Source organism: Astatotilapia calliptera, chromosome 20 (assembly GCF_964374335.1).
Source record: "Astatotilapia calliptera chromosome 20, fAstCal68.1, whole genome shotgun sequence".
Lineage (NCBI taxonomy): Eukaryota > Metazoa > Chordata > Actinopteri > Cichliformes > Cichlidae > Astatotilapia > Astatotilapia calliptera.
Window position 1 is genome coordinate 14,283,948 of NC_137441.1, and position 19,420 is coordinate 14,303,367.

Below are 19,420 nucleotides of genomic sequence, written 5' to 3' on the forward strand. Positions count from 1 at the left end.
AGTTTCCCAAGCGGGGAATGTTCTCCTCGACAGCTTGCTCCAGCCTCTGAATGTCTCTCTCCATTACGGCGAGGGTGAGCTATCCCACTTCTGACACCAATGTGGCGAGCTCAGACAAGGAGGAGACGGAGGTATCGTTTGGTCTTGCTTCCCGTGAGCTAGCCAGGGAGCACAGCCGTTTATTAACATTTTCAGAAGAATACACTGCCGCTAGCTAACTGCTCAGCGCGGCAACAACAACAACAATACACAGGGCGCCCTCTGACCCAGGAAGGACACACTGTTGCAGCGAGAGAGCGTCACTCGTCACCATGGCAACATACACAAAACATAACTGTACAAACAGAACCCCGAACAGTCCTGACCCGCTACAATATTAACATTTAATTAGTTGCTGGTAATATTGTAATTCAGACAAATTAACTAAAGTAGGACACTGAACATTTTCTAATCTTTAATGTAGTTCTACAAGATAAAAACGTGACAGAAACATCAAATTACTTAATGTAAACATGTTTTTACAGTATATCAAAGTATAGTATAGTAAAAGTATATCAGTAAATAATTAACAGCTCACCCAATTTTAATGACTGAATAACCCACTGAATGGATTTTAGCAGTTGCAATCACACCCATAGGCCAGACATTCAAAATGGGTAAAAATGGCTTCTTTCCAACAGGTGTGGTTGGTTAAGGGTCCTTCGATTGGTCTCATGGCACAATGCCACGGTTTACTTATATACCTACAAGGAGCACAGTCATTGTTAATGACATTAGGCTACTCCTGTGCTTTTGCTTATATCACCTGTTCAAAATGTCTTCATCCTGTGAAAAATCAAATCTAATTTTACACCATTTGACTAGAAAATATGAGCCTTATGGTGGTGCTAGACAACGAGATAGTAGGATATTCATCCCCTGGGAACCACTCTAGGTTTTAATGAGAGGTGAACCACCTTATCAGAAAGCAACAGTTTATTAATTGATTGCCATAACATCAACATTACTAGAAATGATAGCTTCCCGCTGTAATTTTCCACTTGTATGTCAGTATTGGGTAATAATTGATCGATACTGCACATAGTCAATCATTTATAAACCACCAATAAAGCCATTAAGTCATACCGAATTCACTTGCGTAATTCTGGCTTATTTCCTATGGTGCTTTTCACTGTCACGTTAAATTAAATTTAGCCCTATAAATGTTCATCGTCTGCACTTTTGCAAATCCCTGATCAATGCCGCATGATGGTTTATAACGTTTGCCGGTCGTTATCGGTCTGTCAGTCAGAAGCTGTCAAGAGAATCAGGTAAAAGGGCGGATGCAGGGAGACTGCCACTTTAAGAGTTGCATGGAGAAGCTAGTGATTTTCCACTCAAACTGATATTAAACGCACACACGCTCATTGAATCAGCGATCTTGGGGGGAGAAAAAAAGTAGATTACATTGTATGACTCGTCGTTAAACACAGGCTACCAAACAAGGAACAACAGGCTGCTTAGTAAAAGTAAGAGGACGGGTAATCCTATATATTCTTAATATATCATTGAGTGCATGAGGTTAATAGACTATGTTTTAATAGGAGAAAATGTGTGATAGGAGAAACCCTAATTAATCCAAATGTAAGTTGTTGTTTGTTTAATATTTAGTGTTCTGATGCGGAAAGTAAGCTTGCTGATCCTTTTTATTCGCTCATAAAAAGCTGAAAACATTTCCTCTTTTTCTTTCACATGATGCTGTGCGCTTATCCGTTACAGAGAAGCAACACTGTTTCAGCCCTGCCATACAAACGACGTGACTAAATTAGGGCATGTTTTGGTCATATACTGAAAAAAAGGGAGGGAAAGGAGCGAAGTTCTGGTCTTTGAACCCTCTTTTGCCTGTTCATCGTGTCTGATAAGACAGCGTTTCCAGTTTCAGTTTGGTCGTATTTGCTGAGCTGCTGTGGTGCGTTCAGGGGCGGTGCGTTCACAGTGATATGTGATGAGGATGAGGAAAATGTGAAGGTGCACCTTCGCTTTCCTCAGCCACAAATCATTAGCTGAGTGAATGCTGAAGTAGGTGTGATGAACTAAGACGTTTACTAGCTTATATATTAGTGACACATACTTAACCTACTTCTTCTGTCTCCGCCTCAGCCAGTGTATGATTGATTGGCGTGTGTCCTTTTGTAACACCAGTCCGCCCTCTCAGCAGATGAAACCTCAGGGGTCGCTGTACCTCTTTTGGCATTGGTGCTGAAAATAAAGTCCCCGAATTGGCCCTTCGGAGGGTGTGAGGTGCTCACAAGGTTTCTTGAAGGCTGACTTAAAAAAGTGTTTTTGTTTGTGAACTTGTGACATGTGTAGTAGTTTCATATATTACTGTGAAACTCCTTGTAAACCTGAAAATAAATTGGGATTCTTCGCTAAATTAGGAGGCGATGCTGTTTGATTTTCTTTGATGGTTAGTGTTTTCCTGGATTACTGCAATTCTTCATTTCAAATACAACAACACAAAACACAAACATTTTAATATATTAGCTGACTGCTGATACAACACAGAATCCCCTTCAAAATGAAAGGTCTTTAAACTGTACCCCATCCAACTTTGGCAAGGGGACCTTCAGTTACTGTGATCCTCCTTTCTAAACTGCCTTCTGATTAGATACCCATCACAACAGCTTCTGTTTCTTTACTTTTTTTTTTTTTTTTTTTAATAAAAGGCTGCTGTGTGGTCAATCTAATGAACATCAAGTCCACTTGTGTCATATATGTGATATGTTTTACATTTTTATTCCTTTATTGCTGATGGTGCAGTGGTGTGGTTGTTAGAACTCCCGTTTCAAAAAGGTCTGGCTTTGAAGCTTCTCACCAGTTGGATCCTTTATGTGTAGCATTTGCATTTTGTCCCTGCACCTGCATAGCTTCCCTCCAGTTCCTCCATATTCCTTCCCACAGTCCAACAGCATGCATATTCGGTTGTTTATTTATGCAAAGAACATTGAATTAAAGCTTAATAACATGTACTATATAAGTGAATTTACATGTGTTGTTCAGACTGCACACAGACCTGATCATCTCAAAGTGAGCATCAGTTTTAAACCCGACACTTTAGCCAAATTGCAGAAGACAAGATGTGAAAGCCTGTAAGAAAAACAAAAACGCAATTCTTAAAGGGAAAAAAGAAGTAGTAGGTGAAAGAACAAAGTATATTCACGATTTGCATTACCCATCCAGTTTGACATTGTTATAGTTAAGTTCATAATTTGTTAGACAGAGACACCATTTTTAGAGTATGGCCTCAGAGGATTTTAAGACGAGCAGTCAATATGTGATTGAAATACAGGCTTGGATGTTTAATTTAGGAGTTAAAATGCATTAACATTTTAGGAATTACACCCATTTTTCATTGCTTAGTCCCATTTTCAGAGGCTAAAGCTAATTGGACAGTTGACTGACAAGCAGTTAAATTTCCAGGTGAGGCGTGTTTCCTTTTTATTTCAGATGAAGCAGACATATCTGAAGCTGATTCAGAGTGTTGAATTTACAAGTATTAACTTGAAGTATTAACCAGAATGATGGGAAGAGAAAAGTATGGAGACGGAGAGAAAGAGCTCATGATAAGAAGTATGCCACATCATCTGTCAAACATGGTGGAGGTAGTGTTATGACATGGGCGTGTATGGTTGTCATTAAAATCAGGTCAAAGTGATTATTGATGATGTAACTGCTGGTGGGAATGGCAGGATGCGTAATTATTAGCCAAATTGTGTGACCTAACTTGGCATAACCCAAATAGTATATAGAGCATGACACTGAGGAACATACTGTATGGATAATGAATCCAAGAGGTGCCAAAGATGTATTTAACCAGCAGCTTGTCACCAGCCGGTTCATGTCCCTCATTTAACTGTGTAAATCCTCCAGTGGAGTTTAAACAGACTTTTCCATGCCAGCCATTGTGAGCCACTGAAGCAATGAACTGCATCCCAATAGACCATTAACAAGCAGAGGAGACACATTACCTTATTTGGCATTGTTATTAGTTGATACTGTACTTGTTTACATTTCCCAGATAAAACGCCACGTGTCATGAAAGGACAGAGGAGATCTCGACATGGTCTTAAATTAAATTAGTTTTCACATGAAGATCTCTCTTAAAAGGAAGTGCGGTTGTGGAAGTGAAATTCATTTTTCAGTTCTGTTTAAGTGTCTAAAACAAACAAACAAACAAATAAACAAACAACCTCTCAATGCTTCATTCAGTTGGTCACTTTGTAGCAGATCATAAACCAGTCAAGGACTCTCAGTCGCTTCCTCTGAAATGTCCTCTGTGTCTACAACATGAATAAATAGTATGTGTATGCATTGCTTGTGTGACACACACTCACCCCCCACCACTTGGCAGTTTGTATGTTTGTGGGCAGAGACTTGTAAGTGGAAATTTACAGTCTCCCACGTTGGTACCTGAGTTGTCTGTCAGAGGAAAGCTGTGTCCAATCTCTACTTTGGGTTTAATTGTCTTTAGCCAAGGGGCGGGCTCTGCTGTCAGCTTCACTTCTTCTGACCCTGGCAGCATAAAGACATTCAGTACAGAGGAATGGTGACAGCTGAGAGAGAGGAACACTATACATAGTCGCAGCCATGAAGGAAATGTAAGTTTTTTGTATTGTTTTTCTGAGGGGAGATTTGATTTTACCGGGTACAGCTTGTGTGTGTGAAGTCACAGCTTTGTCAGATTAAATACAGTGTGAAAGAACTGCGAATAGGCTTTGTTGTTGTTGTTGTTGTTGTTTTTGTGATGCAAATTGACATGAAGAAGAAAGGCAGTAATTTTACATTCATCACTGAGGATTCTCAACAAGTCCACTATTTTCGTTCTTAAAGGCTTAGGGATTTTTTTGTGAGCTATATCTGGGGCCAGCCCAAAGGACTGTTCGCTTAAATCTATAGCTTCCTAACACGAGGCAGGCAAGTGAAAGCTTACGCTGAGTGGACGAGAGTAAAAGGAGGGGAGTAAAAGGGATAAAGAGAGAGCGAGAGAGAAACAGGATGAGAAACAGAACTGATCCAGTTATGTAAGCAAGCCTGAGAATGGCAAGCAATTCAAGTGAACTTGTCATGCATAACAGGAAGAGAGAAAACTCAGAATAAGATGGCTCACAGTGTGCACCAATTTAGTGAGGAGACATGTGAGAGCTCTCAGAGAATCTTTTCCCCAATGTTGTTGTTGGTTAAAGTCCATTTCCTGAGAGATGAAAGTGTGATTGTAAATTCAATTGCCTCTTTTTTTTTAACTGTCTCTATAAAAAAGTTCTCTTGACTAGGTGTCAAGAGGAACTGAACTTAGATTAGTTAGTTTCTGCACATGCTTTTCATCACCTGATCTTTGTTAAGAGGAAGTATCTGATTTTTCTGTGCCAACTCATTCTCAGTAGCATCAGATTCAATCTCATATCTTATTAATTAATTATGGCTTTGTCATTATGGCTCCTTTGTTCTTTCTAAAACACCCGCTGGCCGGGAACTTAAATTATATTCAGCTTTGCCATGCGTTACACAGTTATTCCTACCCTATTAGGGTTGCTTTTTTCTTTTTGGCTCATGCAGCGCAATAGGATACCTCGACCCGTATTAACAAATCCTTTCTTTCGTGGAAAGATGGTTTACACTGTAAACACTCGAGTTAACTTAGGCTGTTGTAGCTTCTTGAGAGTAGCCAGCACTACGGGGAATGTACAAGGATATCGTCCTCTCTAAATTTGGATCCTGTTGAACTGAGTCGCTACTGATGTGGTAAAAAAAAAAAAACAGAGATCCTTCAGGTTAACTCGGGTTCATAAAGTCTTTCATTGCATTGTAAAAAAACACTCATCTGAATTACAACAGTGTAATTTAACTGTGGTTTACAGCATGTGTTTAAAACCAAATGATTTTCTTCATCTGTGGGTTATTGCGACAGAGTAAGAAGGACAGTGGGTTTCTTCACTGTGTGATTGCACCAGTGTATTCTGTTGCAATCTGTAGCGCTGATGTTTTGATGTCTCTTGGTAAAATTGTAGAATTTGCATTTTGACTCTTCTTGCCTAAAACTTATTCCATACTGGATCTGCTCTCTTGTCAAAGGCAAATCTGCTCACCAACCATTTCTATAGTCTGAATGACCTCCAGGCATGAGTTGCTCAGATTAGCAAGATTAGCAGCATTGTCGTGTATATTATGCGCTCGCAAAGCAACCCGAAACACAGTCAGGAGATAGCATTATCTCCCTAATGCGTCTCCCGCTCACCTCTCTCCTTTTGTTTGTATCACTGTGTCTTTTTTTTCTTTGCCTGCAGCATGGCACAAAAAGAGAAGCTTCAATGTCTGAAGGACTTTCACAAGGACACTCTGAAACCTTCACCAGGAAAGAGCCCAGGTACGAGACCTGAGGATGAGGCAGAAGGCAAAGCTCCTCAGAGGGAGAAGTGGGCCAGTAAGCTCGACTTTGTCCTGTCCGTGGCTGGAGGCTTTGTCGGATTAGGAAACGTCTGGCGCTTCCCTTACCTTTGTTATAAAAATGGTGGCGGTACGTAATAGATGCACAACAGATAGAATAAAAAAAAAGATCAAGATTAAGGTCACAAAATATCTGAACTCAATCGTGCTTGAATTCCCTCAGGTGCATTTCTTATCCCTTACTTCATCTTCCTTTTCGGGGGTGGTCTGCCGGTGTTTTTCCTGGAAGTCGCACTGGGCCAGTACACCTCTGAGGGAGGGATCACCTGCTGGGCTAAGCTCTGCCCCATCTTCACTGGTCAGTTCAAACACACAAACACAAACTTCTCACCCACAGAAAGAAGGATAAAACCTCTGCACAAATGTTCCCCACCTTGTTCGTTTAATATTTAACACTGAGTAAAAGCCTCATTTGTCTGAGCGAGGTTTCTGCCCTCATTTTCCTCCTGTGTCAGTCCAGTATTCATCTTTTGGACAGCGTGTTCTGCCGAGTTGTCCTCTTCTCTCTGCCAGTACAATTAGACCAGTCTTACCCCATTAGTCTGCTTTGTGTTGTGAAGGTTACATCACAAAGAATGCAGAAATGCAGAAGCTAAGAATTAAAATTCCTGAATATCGAGGTTTGGAGCTTCGGCTGGAGGATACCCATGTTTATATATTAGGTTTATTTCCCCCTCTTTTTAAAAAAGAAAACATTAAAAACCCAGTTATAGCTCTACTACACATGCACAATGCTCAGTCCTCATGCAGACAAGATCACATGTCCCCAGCTTATTCTAACTCTTGAACATAATGCAAGCTTATATTATTCATACAGAAAGCAAAGAAAAAAAGAACAACACACACACTTACCTAAATTTTTCCTACAAGCAGGAGCACATGTGCCAGCCACCAAACAGCTGGAACTGCTGTGAACTTCCGCTTTGTGCGTGCTTCAGCACAACAACACGAATAGCTTATTTGTTTAGTATCTAGCACATAAATGGTTCTTTGCTGGGTGGGAGAGGACAGCAAGTTTTCTCTCATAGATGTCTGTTCTTAATAAGTGTCGCGTCTCTCCCCCAAAATGCGCCTGCTGAAATCGACTGATGAGTTCTTGGTTGCCATAGAAACAGACTGTGAGGGGGGAAAAGTTGCCTAGCAATGATCAGAGTCTCGTGCAAACCTGCTGCATGAGACTCTGATCATTTTGTTGCCATGGAGCTGCAGCGTGCCAGCTTGTTTTGTTTTGGATTATGAGATATAATCAAAACTGTGAGTACTGCGGGACAGCACTGCCTCAGTTGCTCTTTTGTCACCTGATTTCTTTACTTGAGCTCTTGCCGGACCGCTTATATGCATCCCTTTACATTTGAATGACAGCTGTAGACAAGCACTGACGCACCACACCCGTGGCAGCTGCTTTGACACTCTTACTCATGTTCACACGTGGGACATCACGCAAGAGGAAACTGCATGGCTCCCGGATCTCCAGCAGCTGTCAACGGTCCCTGTTATCCAAAGAATGCCGAAGCTGATGTCTGCCCACCTGCTGTTATAGAGAAAGTCCCCAGTTTGCTGTGGAATTGACCAATCACAGCTCTCTGTGCTGTTCAGCATACCTTAATGTGTTTTTATCGCACAGGGAATATGCGACTTTACTCATGTGGACCGCGTGCGTCGTCTATCAGTTTGCATTTGGAATGTAGGAAGGGGGAGGTGGGAGTGAAAGAGATGATAAGTTTAAAAATACTCCAAAGCAATGGAAGAGTACCGGGGTGTTTGTGTCCAGGTTCCCAGCAAAGTCATCTAAAAATAACTTAAAAACACTAAGGACATTATAACAGTAGATAGTCAAGTGAAGCCTGGGCTGTGTTCCTCTGTGTTCGAGTTCGAATAAAGTCTTCTTGTTCACCTTTGACCACACTCCGTGTCGCTGCTGTAACTTCACAATATTTTCATGTTCTTTTAAAGTGGCAATTATCGATATTTTGAAATAAACAGAGGCTCACATGACTAATTTCCCATCAGCTTGTTTTGATGAACACGCATGGAATTTTAACCCATCTCTGCAGTAAATTATGTGTGCCGTTTTGTATACTTTGCATTGTTTTAATTTCCTGTTTTGGTTCACTCTGACTGAGCTCTCACAATAGGCAGTAATAAAAACAAAAAACCGATAGGGTAGGTGAGCAGCTGAACAAAAAAGGAGAACTGAATCACGTGTTTTGTCAATGTTGTGTTCACAGCAATTTTTCTGCCCACAAGTGGTCACAAATCTGTTACTGCAGCTTTAAACGAAGCCGACACAAAGCCTGATTCGAATGTTAAAAGAAAGTTTTACCTTAAAATTCAAATCTGCCCGCCCTCTTATTGTGTCTCCAGGTATTGGCTATGCCTCTATCGTGATCGTGTCTCTACTAAACATCTACTACATTGTGATCTTGGCCTGGGGACTCTACTACCTGTTTCAGTGCTTTCAGCCCGAGCTCCCCTGGGCAAAATGCAAGCAGCCTTGGAACACAGAGCACTGTGTAGAGGACACAGTGCGCAAGAACAAGACCCTTTGGCTGGCAGCCAATGCTACCAACTTTACCTCCCCCGTCACCGAGTTCTGGGAGTGAGTGGCACACACACACACACACACACACACACACACACACACACACACACACACACACACACACACACACACACACACATATCCACTCTTCAGTATACCAAAGTAACAGTGCTTCTTTATCTTGCTTGTGTAAATGTGTTTGAACAGCAACATTCTTGCAAGGGGAGTGTTTACTTTTAGAAAGCACTAGTTCTCCACTAGTTTAATATAAACTTGGTTTGCACCGTAACTGTGAAATTAAATTGAAGAAAAGTTTTTTTTTTTCATGCACATTTGCTTTGTAATATGTTTGGATCTAATGGCAATTTGTGAATTGTTAGTTAGGCACTTACATACGTTTTCTCTGCAGACGCAACGTCCTAAGCATCTCCACTGGAATTGAAGACATAGGGCCCCTGAAGTGGGACTTAGCACTGTGTCTCCTGGCAGTGTGGGTCATCTGCTTTTTCTGCATCTGGAAGGGAGTCAAGTCCACAGGGAAAGTGAGTGTGACTCATCAACACACCCTGTACTTTTTGGGTTGCTTGGATGCAGTTTTTTAGTTTTTCCCTAACAAGTCAGTGACAAAACACTGCTGCTCAGAGAAAGCCCACATGCTTGGAAACAAGGTTAATAAAGATGATTAAGAGACACAGGCCTCCACGTTGTCCTGGAAGTCAGTCCTTGGCTAGACACACTGTCTGCTGTAAACACTTGACTGGCGCTCCTTAGTCCTGTCTTTGTTTCTGTTAGCAGACCCGAAAATGGGTTAGAGGCAAAAGGCTTTGAAAGTCTTTGAAAATGGATAACTCTATTAGGAACTGGAGGTGTGCGTATTTCCCTATTTTTGTGACAAATTTGTCTTAAAATGATTTAACCTTTAATCAGCTAACAATTCAGGATTTATTGTATGCAGATTGCACGAATGCCACGTTATACTGTGTCATGCATGACTTTTCTTATAGAAGAAGTGTATCTAGGCCCTCCACTCAGCTATTCGTTGGGGGAAATTGTTATCACCCAATAAGAACAATGTTTCCTTTGAGCTGGAGCTGGACAAATATGAGTGGAAATGAAACTTAAAAAATGAAGAAGCGTTTATCGCACTATATCTCAACAGTGATGAGTCATAACCATGTAAATGTTGTTCATTGTTTTTAGCTAATAAATCCTTTGTCCGGTCTAGGTGGTGTATATAACAGCAACTTTCCCATTTGTCATGCTGATTGTACTGCTGGTGCGTGGGGTGACGCTTCCTGGAGCCAGAGAAGGGATCAAATTTTACCTTTACCCTAACGTAACCCGCCTACAAGATCCAGAGGTAAGAATGAAAACCTTTTTTATTTGATCTGTTAAAGCTTCCTACAATAGTCTCTGGGCCATATAAAATTATATAAAGGAAGCCGTTCACACATAAAGATCCCAAACAGCACCTGCATAGCTCACAAATCAAGAGAATATAACTTTAGTCCATTAAACCAAAAGATTAAACAAGGCAGCAATGAAGCAGTTTAATAGGATACAGTTGCAATAGCAAGTGAATATGCTTACATTACAGGCATGACTCTGACCATATATTTTTAAAAAGACGAAGTGATCTCTGGATTTTGCTGGTGGATTTTATTACCTTTGGAAAGAGTCAGAGGCCGTCTGTTTCCTTTTGTTCCCAGACTTTTTGCTAAACTAAGATATTCCACTGCTGCTGTTTATGGCTTTACTGCACCTTCACATCATGCACATGCTCCTTCTCCAAGTCAAACAACATGGTCACGATTTTTAGCTTTCGAGCAATTTTCAGTTCATTGTTTGAATTTTACTGGTCACAGCTTTCTGTGTTTTGGATATAATAGAACAAGATGATAGGATGATGATGATGGAGTACTTAACCTTATTTTTACTACCCCTAAGCATGTATCAGTGATTGTAGAGTTAAGGCAATCTTTTGAAATCTTGAAAAATCAGCAATCACATCCTACTTCTCAGGTGTGGATTGATGCAGGAACCCAGATTTTCTTCTCCTATGCCATTTGCCTGGGCGCCATGACGTCACTGGGGAGCTACAACAAGTACAAATACAACTGCTACAGGTGAGCTGTGTTTCCACTAGGGCGAGTGGGAGTCTAGTAGTGACAGCAACTCGGTTGCGTGAAAAGAAAATGGGAACTTCGGTTCCACCTGTGTTCATTAACAACCTCCATGACATATGTGTGACATAGGGACTGTTTGCTGCTGGGAGGCCTCAACAGCGGTACCAGTTTTGTGTCTGGCTTCGCAATATTTTCCGTCCTGGGCTTCATGGCACAAGAACAAGGGGTGGACATTGCCGATGTGGCAGAGTCAGGTACGAGGGTCCAAGGTGATGGCAGCAGTGATGGTGGGTGCTGCTGCCCGGAAAAAAAAGAAAAGAAAAGAAAAAAAAAAGACAATTGGAAAAATTGAAAATTGAATTCAATTTAAAAGAAGTAGCTTATGTAAGTCTCGAAATCTAGCAACGTAGAGGTATCGGCAACTGCGCACTCCTTGAACAAAAGCCTCAAAGAAACAGGTTTATTTCTACAAAGTGTGATCCACGTTTTCTAAGGACAGATTTCATGGCATTGGTGAGATGCTGTGTGTTTTAGCTACACAATGAACTGCGGCGTTAAAGAGCTCCTGCACTGTGCCGTCATCATTACTACAGCTGTTCAGTGGCACCAGTCTGTCCCACAGTCATCCTCCTCATGCCATTCAGTAACTTTATCTTTTGGACCATTGCTAAGAAGACTGGCCCTTTACTGTATGTATGTAACTGTATGTTGTAAGCCCAGTTCTGCTAACAAGCTGTGGATCTCCTGAGATGGACGCCACTGGTTCTGGATCTGTCTTCCTCTATTTCTTATGTTGACTTTGAAGGGGAGGTGTCTTCTTTAAGCATGCTTTCTCTGCTCAGTTTAAGTTAGAAGTTTTGCTATCTGGAATATAATAAAGTAATCAAATGAACACTAATTCTATGCTGCTTCCATCATATATGGAAACCAAAATATATCTATATATCTATATGTATATGTTTTTTCAAATATTTTGACCTACATTTTTCTCAGCTGTTCAATTGATGGAGTCTCTTTCTGATGCTCTTATAATATCTCACTGAACTGGTTCATTGCTTTGCTAAAATCCATGTCTGCTTTGTTTAAATTAAGTTTATTATCACTGCACACCTTGATGCAGTGATAATAAACCAGCATGTCACAGATATTGAGTGCTTATCGAAATGCATCCTGATAAACTCATGTTCAGAATGAATGAGCTGTAAATATTCTGTCAGGCAGCTGTGATTTGTACAGTAAGAAAGGCAATATACACTGAGTAACAGTCGGCAGTTATGTAATATGTTACGTGTGAAGTATGTATACTTACATTGTATACATAAGTATGTATTTTTGTTGATTTTTGTTGCTTGTGCTACAGAGGATAAATTAGATTAAAAACCAATCTAAAGATGGTTTTAATATATGGCCAGCAAAAAAAAAGGAACCATTTCACACAGTTAGAGCTATTCCATGTCTTGTTGGCCATAACGCAGTATTTCCTTTGCTCTTTGCTACTTTATTTTACCATTCCCTCACACTGTATCGGCCAAGCCAAAATTAGATAGAAATGTTAATTCTGTCCTCTCTCCCTTCTCCCCATCCCCTCTCTGTTCTCCTTCCAGGTCCCGGCTTGGCCTTCATTGCCTACCCTAAAGCTGTATCCATGATGCCACTGCCAACCCTGTGGGCCATTCTCTTCTTCATCATGCTGCTGCTTCTGGGCCTTGACAGCCAGGTCAGTGTTTTTGCTGTAGTGTAAAGCTATCCTCAGAACAGTTGTTTGGTCTTGTGCCCGTTAATTTGAGACGGACACCTCCAAGAGTCTGTGAGTTCATTGACCGAATACGTAAAACACATTTAGTGTCTCTCCTTTCTGTTTCTAACCTCTCTAAGTTATCAGATGACTGACAGACAAGAAACCGGTTTAAACAAAGGCATTTTACTACCACATTTGATTCCTTAAGGATCACAGTTCCTTTGTGGAAGTTGGTGGATGTCCAAACATTTAGTTAATAAAAGTAAGGATAATAGTTTGTACGCAAGCAGCCTAGCTTTCATACGAGGCAGAGCTCTGATTAAGACAAGATAATCTAAGTAGACAAAACACAAGTGTACTCCCAAGGGATTCTCCAGCTATATCACATTTCCTGCCTTCAAGTGTAATTCTACTCTTGTGCTAACTGAGTCCTGCACATGGCAAGCTCCTCATCTCAGTCAGCTGCAAGATCAGGCCAGCACTCTAAATTTGAGTACATGTAAAAGCTCATGCAAGTGCTGCTATTTCCATGAGAGAACTAATGCCAGTGTGTGTGGGTGCATTTATTTGGCCGTAAATTATATGCACATTTGTACTCCTGAATGCTATATATTGTTAACCTCGCTCACACATACATGCCACAGTTGTGTAAGGGTTTTTTTCTTTGTTATTGTGCAACAAAGGAGCGTGTTCTCTGTGAGGAAATTCATAGTTTTCTTGAAACATATTGTTGCTTATGAGGCAATGAGGAGACACAGGGGAGCGAGAGTGTTACACAGACAAGCAGACAGAGACAGTGATTCACTGTTTTGTTGCTCTTGTGTCTTGGTAGCAACAAACCAGTGTTGCAGAGAGGAGCCTTGTTTAAATTCTCATTACTGCCCAACAAAGACGGCCCTCATTCTCTAATCACTCGTTTGTGGAGGCAAAACAAGAGCTGCGCACACGCAGAAAGATATGCACATTTTAAAATGTTTTTTTCTTTTTTAAATTCTCTGAGAACTTTTTTTGCTTTTGTCCCCACAGTTTGTTGAAGTGGAAGGTCAGATCACCTCTATTGTGGATCTGTATCCAGCCGTCCTGAGGAAAGGTTATCGGCGAGAGATCTTCATAGCTGTGATGTGTTTCATGAGCTATCTCCTGGGACTCGCCATGGTGACAAAAGTAAGTCCATCAGCAGTCACTAGCGCACATACTTCTGATGGCTGTCCTGTTAAGATAAGGAAAAGGAACAGATGAACAACAGCGATAACCCCGCACATTTTCTACATGCCTCTCTGCTGCTGTATTGTCATAGCCAAATATGGCTTCCTAGCACAGTACCACACACACATCCGGTATGTCAGAATGGAACAATTTGGAATGCTGTTTTCCATTCAGCATTTAACCGTGCTTCAATGACGTCTTAGCACCTGTTGAACTCTACGGGTAGGGTGCCAGGATTCTTGTGTCCTGCTTTCAGCACCCTCGCCCACCCTTATTTAATACCCCCTTCTATCTCTGTGGGGTCCGTTTTTTCACCACACACACACATGTACACACAGATAATTAATGCAGCTTTCCGTCTCCTCTTTTTCCAGGGTGGCATGTATGTGTTCCAGCTCTTTGACTACTATGCAGCCAGTGGTGTGTGCCTTTTGTGGGTTGCGTTCTTTGAATGCATTGCTGTAGCCTGGGTTTATGGTAAGTGGAAGTGACTCTAGATGTGATAGGTTTCTGTTGTGTCCATCAAAAAGTTTCGTAAAAGAGGTCTTAATGATCTCTGGGGTGTAAAACAAAGGTGGCCTTGTGAGGTTTTCAGACGTCAGGAGTAAATAACTTTAACTGTGGGCTTGCTTTGAGGTTGAGGGGAGGTGAGGATGGAGTTAGTCCCCTGCTAGATTGTCATTGGCCACTGAGAGTTGCCTCCCACCAGATTGTACCCTACCAATATTAACAAAGCGACATTTAGCCAGAAGAGAAAAACCTTAAATGGAATGGAAGTAAAGCTGCACCTTCCCTGCTAATGCCCATGTGCTTTAATGGCACCCCTTTTATTGGTGGAGGCTCTGTGGTCCAGAAAAGTAGTTCCCGGACAACATTTAATTTGTGAAGCTGGGGGCTTTTGTGCTGAACTGATGCTGTTATAGTAGTTATTTGTCTATTCATCAGCAAAAAAGAGGAAAAGAGTAAAAACAGAATAAACAGAATTAATATTCACATCAACAGCTAATGTCTTGCACAAACCAGTGGACTACAGCACAGTTGCACTAAACACACAGCAATCTATAGCCAGCCAGTAAAGACCATTAATGGTCTTTTAAGATGTAAAAGACAGAGCTAAGATTATTGATACTAGATAGCCATGACCCAGTGAAACTCCAATGCAGTCCAAGGTCATTCTATCATTGGAAACAACAACACGTGTAGATTATAGAGTCGCTGGTATCTAATGTGCACTATTCACCATTTTAGCAAACTTTGCAGAAACAAATAGACTCGGCTTATTGTTTATTCTGTTTTGTGTTGAACAGGAGTCGATAACTTCTATGATGCAGTTGAAGATATGATTGGCTACAGACCAAACCCGTGGATGAAATGGAGCTGGTCCATAATCACTCCTGTCCTCTGCATGGTGAGAGATCAGTGGCACTTCACTGTGTTGGAGGAACTGGCGTGACAAATGTTGATTGCTGAAGGTCACATGTAAGGGGCGCAGCTTGTGCTAAATGCAGTGTGCGTGTGTGTGTGTGTGTGTGTGTGTGTGTGTGTGTGTGTGTGTGTGTTTGCTCCCTGTAGGGCTGTTTTGTCTTCTCACTGGTGAAGTACAAGCCATTGACCTATAACAAGGTGTATGAGTACCCTGACTGGGCCATCGGTCTGGGCTGGATTTTGGCTCTGTCCTCCATGATCTGCATCCCAATGGTGATGGTCATCAAGATCTTGCAGTCTGAGGGACCTCTGATTGAGGTGAGCTTTTAACGGGAGCTTTCCTGCAGAGATTTAAATGAGGGAAATCAATCCAAAGTCAAGAGGAAACAGACTTCCCGGCTCTTTGCAAAAGCAGAAAAGTCCAGTCAGCAATTTGCATGTATTTTTGGTTCATTTGTTTCAGCATTTTACTTAAAAAGAAAGTACACAATAATTAATAATCACATAAACTGCCCTTAATCAACCGCCCTTGTTTATTTTCTTGATAACTGTCATTTCAAGCCCTAAACCACCCCAGTTTCTGACGATCATTATTTTAATGTCTCATCTTCTTCCCTTTAGAGGATCAAAGCAGTGGCAGCCCCAGCGAAGTCAGGCGTGAGCTCCCGCCCGAAAGAATACAACTTGAAGGGCAGTGAGCTGACACAGCCCCTGGACCCAAATGGGAACAATGGCTTAATCAAGCCCACCCACACCATTGTAGAAACAATGATGTGAGCGCTCTCTGTGAGAGGAATACGATTGATGTGCTTTCTGTGGTATCATATTTGCTAACTTTAGTAGGTTTACGTTGTCCGGTATATTCACGTTAGAGATAGTCTGGTTTGATTTCTATGAAGAGGGTTTTATTATTGTATTTTATTTTTCTTGTGATTTTTTTTTTCATTTTTTACAATATTGATATTGTTGTTGTTACAGTTGTTGTTGCTGTAGATGGCACTGATCTCAGTTTGGGCAGTATTTCGAGATAAAACATTTTAAATGTTTACTACCTTTCTGTTGATTCCGGAAAGATGAGGAATTTGCTTTTTTTTTTGCCAGTGCTATAGAAGAAAAGAGTAAATTCTCACTTTTCATGTTGTTAAATAAACTAAATGAGTAATTAACTGCAAAAAAAGGTGGAAGGTTTCACGTGATTGTGACGGTCTTGTTGTACTGACTTCTAATTTTTATGTCATTTTATGCCACAATGAAATGAATGTACCTCCGCTTGCGGCGGAAGCCAGTCACCTACATCTCTCAGAGAACATATCCATGACATTTTAAGCAGCAATATGCAGTGTATAGAGTAATCTCTTGCTTGACAACTTTTAAGTTACAAGTTGGTCTTGGCCAAATACTGTGAGAAATGCCTTTTTAAGACGATCCATCCTGAAAGCAGTTGAGATAAAATAAGAGAAAACGACAGGTAGGAAATTAAAAAAAAAAGGGGGGGAAACAAGGGAAGTGGCATTTTTAGAGTATTTGTACACTGCCTGTGTGACTACTATAGTCAGTACCAGTGCATTTATTGAAACCTCTCTTTGCACTTTATATGTTGTTTCACCTTTATTGTAGTGTGTTTTTATTGTTGCAGAGTATCGCAGCTACATTTGCAACATGTTTCAGGAGAAATATTTTTAGCTTCTAACTTTTTGAAATTGTAAACTTTGATATGAGGTATGTAGTTGTCTCTTGACAGATGACAGAATAGAAAGTAGAAACTTGCCATCAGATATTCAGATTTCTCATTGTTAGTGGGATCTGTGGGAACATCACTCAGAAGCGTTAGTTTTTACTAAACCGCCTGACAGCTCTCTCCGTTGTGCTTTCAGTAGCAGGTGCGCTCTGCAGAACGACCACTGGAGTCTGGCTTTTAATTCAATTGTATTTGAGAGACTATTTGTAGAATTTTAATTGTTTGTAAATCACATATGCCTTTTTGTATCAATTTTATACTGCACATCATCTGAACACCATCACTGATTCATTATTTTAATCAAAGCTCACCAATGTGTTTCGCTACATGTCAGTTATCGTGAGCCCGGATTTGCACATTCAGGGTGCAATATTCAGTGAAGCGGTGGCGTAGTCTAATCATACGTAATGCATAACAAAGAAACAACTTGCAATAGTTCAGTACAACTTCTTGAGGATTGTTTTCCTGAAGCATGTGTAGGAGCCGCCACACCACCGTACCCTGCTGCTTTCTCCTTTTAAAAAATTGCAATGTGGAAATTTAAATGTACCAAAGTATTTTTGTCTCACAGTTTTTCCCTTTGAGATGCACATTGCATCATTTCTATATAGATTAAATAAACATATTTTTCTTTGGATTTGTGTGTATTTGATATTTCTGAAGCTATGAGAGTTTCTTTGTGTTTATGCCTACTTACTTCTATCATTAGATCTCACAGTTTATGCTTTATATACACTTTATTAGGTGTTCGCCCAACCATTCATTTTCTTCCACTTATCCAATCCAGGAGTGACACTGAGCTAGGTATCATTTGTAGCTCTTAACTTTCAGAACGGGGACAATTTGGGTTGTTGCACCAATGTTTTTGACCTGTGTGCAGAAAATAAGCTCATGGGACTGCCTCCCACTTTAACCATTTTCTGTTCCGAGGTTTGCTCCTTGCCCAAATCATAATACATAGTGATTCCATTCCTAAAATAGCCATCTATATTTATTTAGACGCCCTCTGGTGAAGGCCACCAATGTCACCCTGACTCCCCTCTCCCTGCGATGGCTCATTGACCTCTGTTCTAAAGTTTTTTCAGGATGTCTGTCCCTCCATTAATCTACTGTTCACTGGTAGTAGCAGGTGGGAACAGCTCTGACATCGCACACACAAATGCAGACTTATTTGGGCAGGTCTCTGGTGTGTCATCATTCAAACCCTTGGAGCACTGATTCTCTAAAGAAGTGTCTGAGTGCAGGAGGAAGCAGGGGTGTAAAAGGATTCCAGGGAACTGGGAGAGCCCTTTGTGAAATCATGTTTGCAGATCGATTTAAGTCAAGAGTGAAGTGCAAGGCTCATTTTTCACATTGAATTTAATCACCTTAAGCAATAGGATGTTTACTCGCTTAGAAAAAGGCATAGCATGAGGGCGCCAGTATAAATCACTGAGTTGAAGAGGCAACCCATATGCCAAAAGACTACTGTAGGGGCCCAGGCCCAGGCCTCCCTGTATATTGATTTCATCTTCTTCTTTTCTTTCCCTCTTTTTCTGTTCACTCTTCTTTTAAATTTCAACAGAACAGTAAAAACAAATCTTTTTTATTTGCTGCATATTTTTTTTTTAGCACTTAATCTTAGTAACATATTTATATGAACTGTAAAAAATATCCTTAATAAAAGTATTAATTTTGCTCACTTAATTGCAAAAAGTCAAAAAGATTCTTACTCCAGCGGTTGCTGAGTATTTGCACGTTTATTGGCTCATAGTCAAATTCTCCATAAATGGAAATGACTAGAATTCATTTTACATTTTCAGGTTTGGCCCAGTGCTTAACACTATTGCCTCACAGCAAGGGGGGTCCTGGGTTTGAACCCGGCTAGCAGTGTGAAGCCTGCACGGTTCCCTTCGTGTTCCACGGCTTCCTCCCACAGTCCTAAGATATGCTTGTTAGATTAATTGGCAATTCAACAATTGGTGTAGCCGTGACCGTCACAGGATAGCCCTGCAATGGGCTGGCGAACTGTCCAGGGTGTATCCTGGACATTTGCCTTGGGAAATGGGATAGACTCCAGTCCTACTGTGACCTTGATTGGATAAGCAGGAGAAAATAGATGAATGTGCAACCGACATGTGATACTTGTCAATCACAGGTGGTTTGTATACTCCAGATAATCCTCT

At 40.9% G+C, this 19,420-nt stretch overlaps 1 protein-coding gene across 2 annotated transcripts; it reads left to right on the forward strand.

Moving 5' to 3' along the window:
* Positions 1 to 1,368: 1,368 nt before the first annotated feature.
* On the forward strand, positions 1,369 to 17,892 carry LOC113013034 (sodium- and chloride-dependent taurine transporter-like). 2 transcript variants are annotated; one of them, XM_026153590.2, is made up of 14 exons: positions 1,369 to 1,508; positions 6,321 to 6,550; positions 6,644 to 6,778; positions 8,845 to 9,079; positions 9,432 to 9,564; positions 10,248 to 10,382; positions 11,045 to 11,148; positions 11,278 to 11,402; positions 12,753 to 12,865; positions 13,913 to 14,050; positions 14,467 to 14,569; positions 15,400 to 15,500; positions 15,665 to 15,835; positions 16,139 to 17,892. In XM_026153590.2, exons 2-14 carry the CDS (start codon positions 6,322 to 6,324, stop codon positions 16,292 to 16,294), a joined length of 1,878 nt encoding a protein of 625 aa, XP_026009375.1. In that variant the 5' UTR covers positions 1,369 to 1,508; position 6,321; the 3' UTR covers positions 16,295 to 17,892. The 2 variants fall into 2 exon arrangements, with proteins under 2 accessions (XP_026009375.1, XP_026009374.1); XM_026153589.2 differs by lacking the exon at positions 1,369 to 1,508 and adding an exon at positions 4,480 to 4,637.
* The last annotated feature ends 1,528 nt before the right edge of the window (positions 17,893 to 19,420 follow it).

Bases quoted from the DNA above. Each gene is read 5' to 3' on its own strand.
- LOC113013034 (XM_026153589.2), top strand. The intron at 15,501-15,664 runs GTGAGAGATCAG...TGCTCCCTGTAG, and splicing joins TCACTCCTGTCCTCTGCATG to GGCTGTTTTGTCTTCTCACT. The intron at 15,836-16,138 runs GTGAGCTTTTAA...TCTTCCCTTTAG, and splicing joins CTGAGGGACCTCTGATTGAG to AGGATCAAAGCAGTGGCAGC.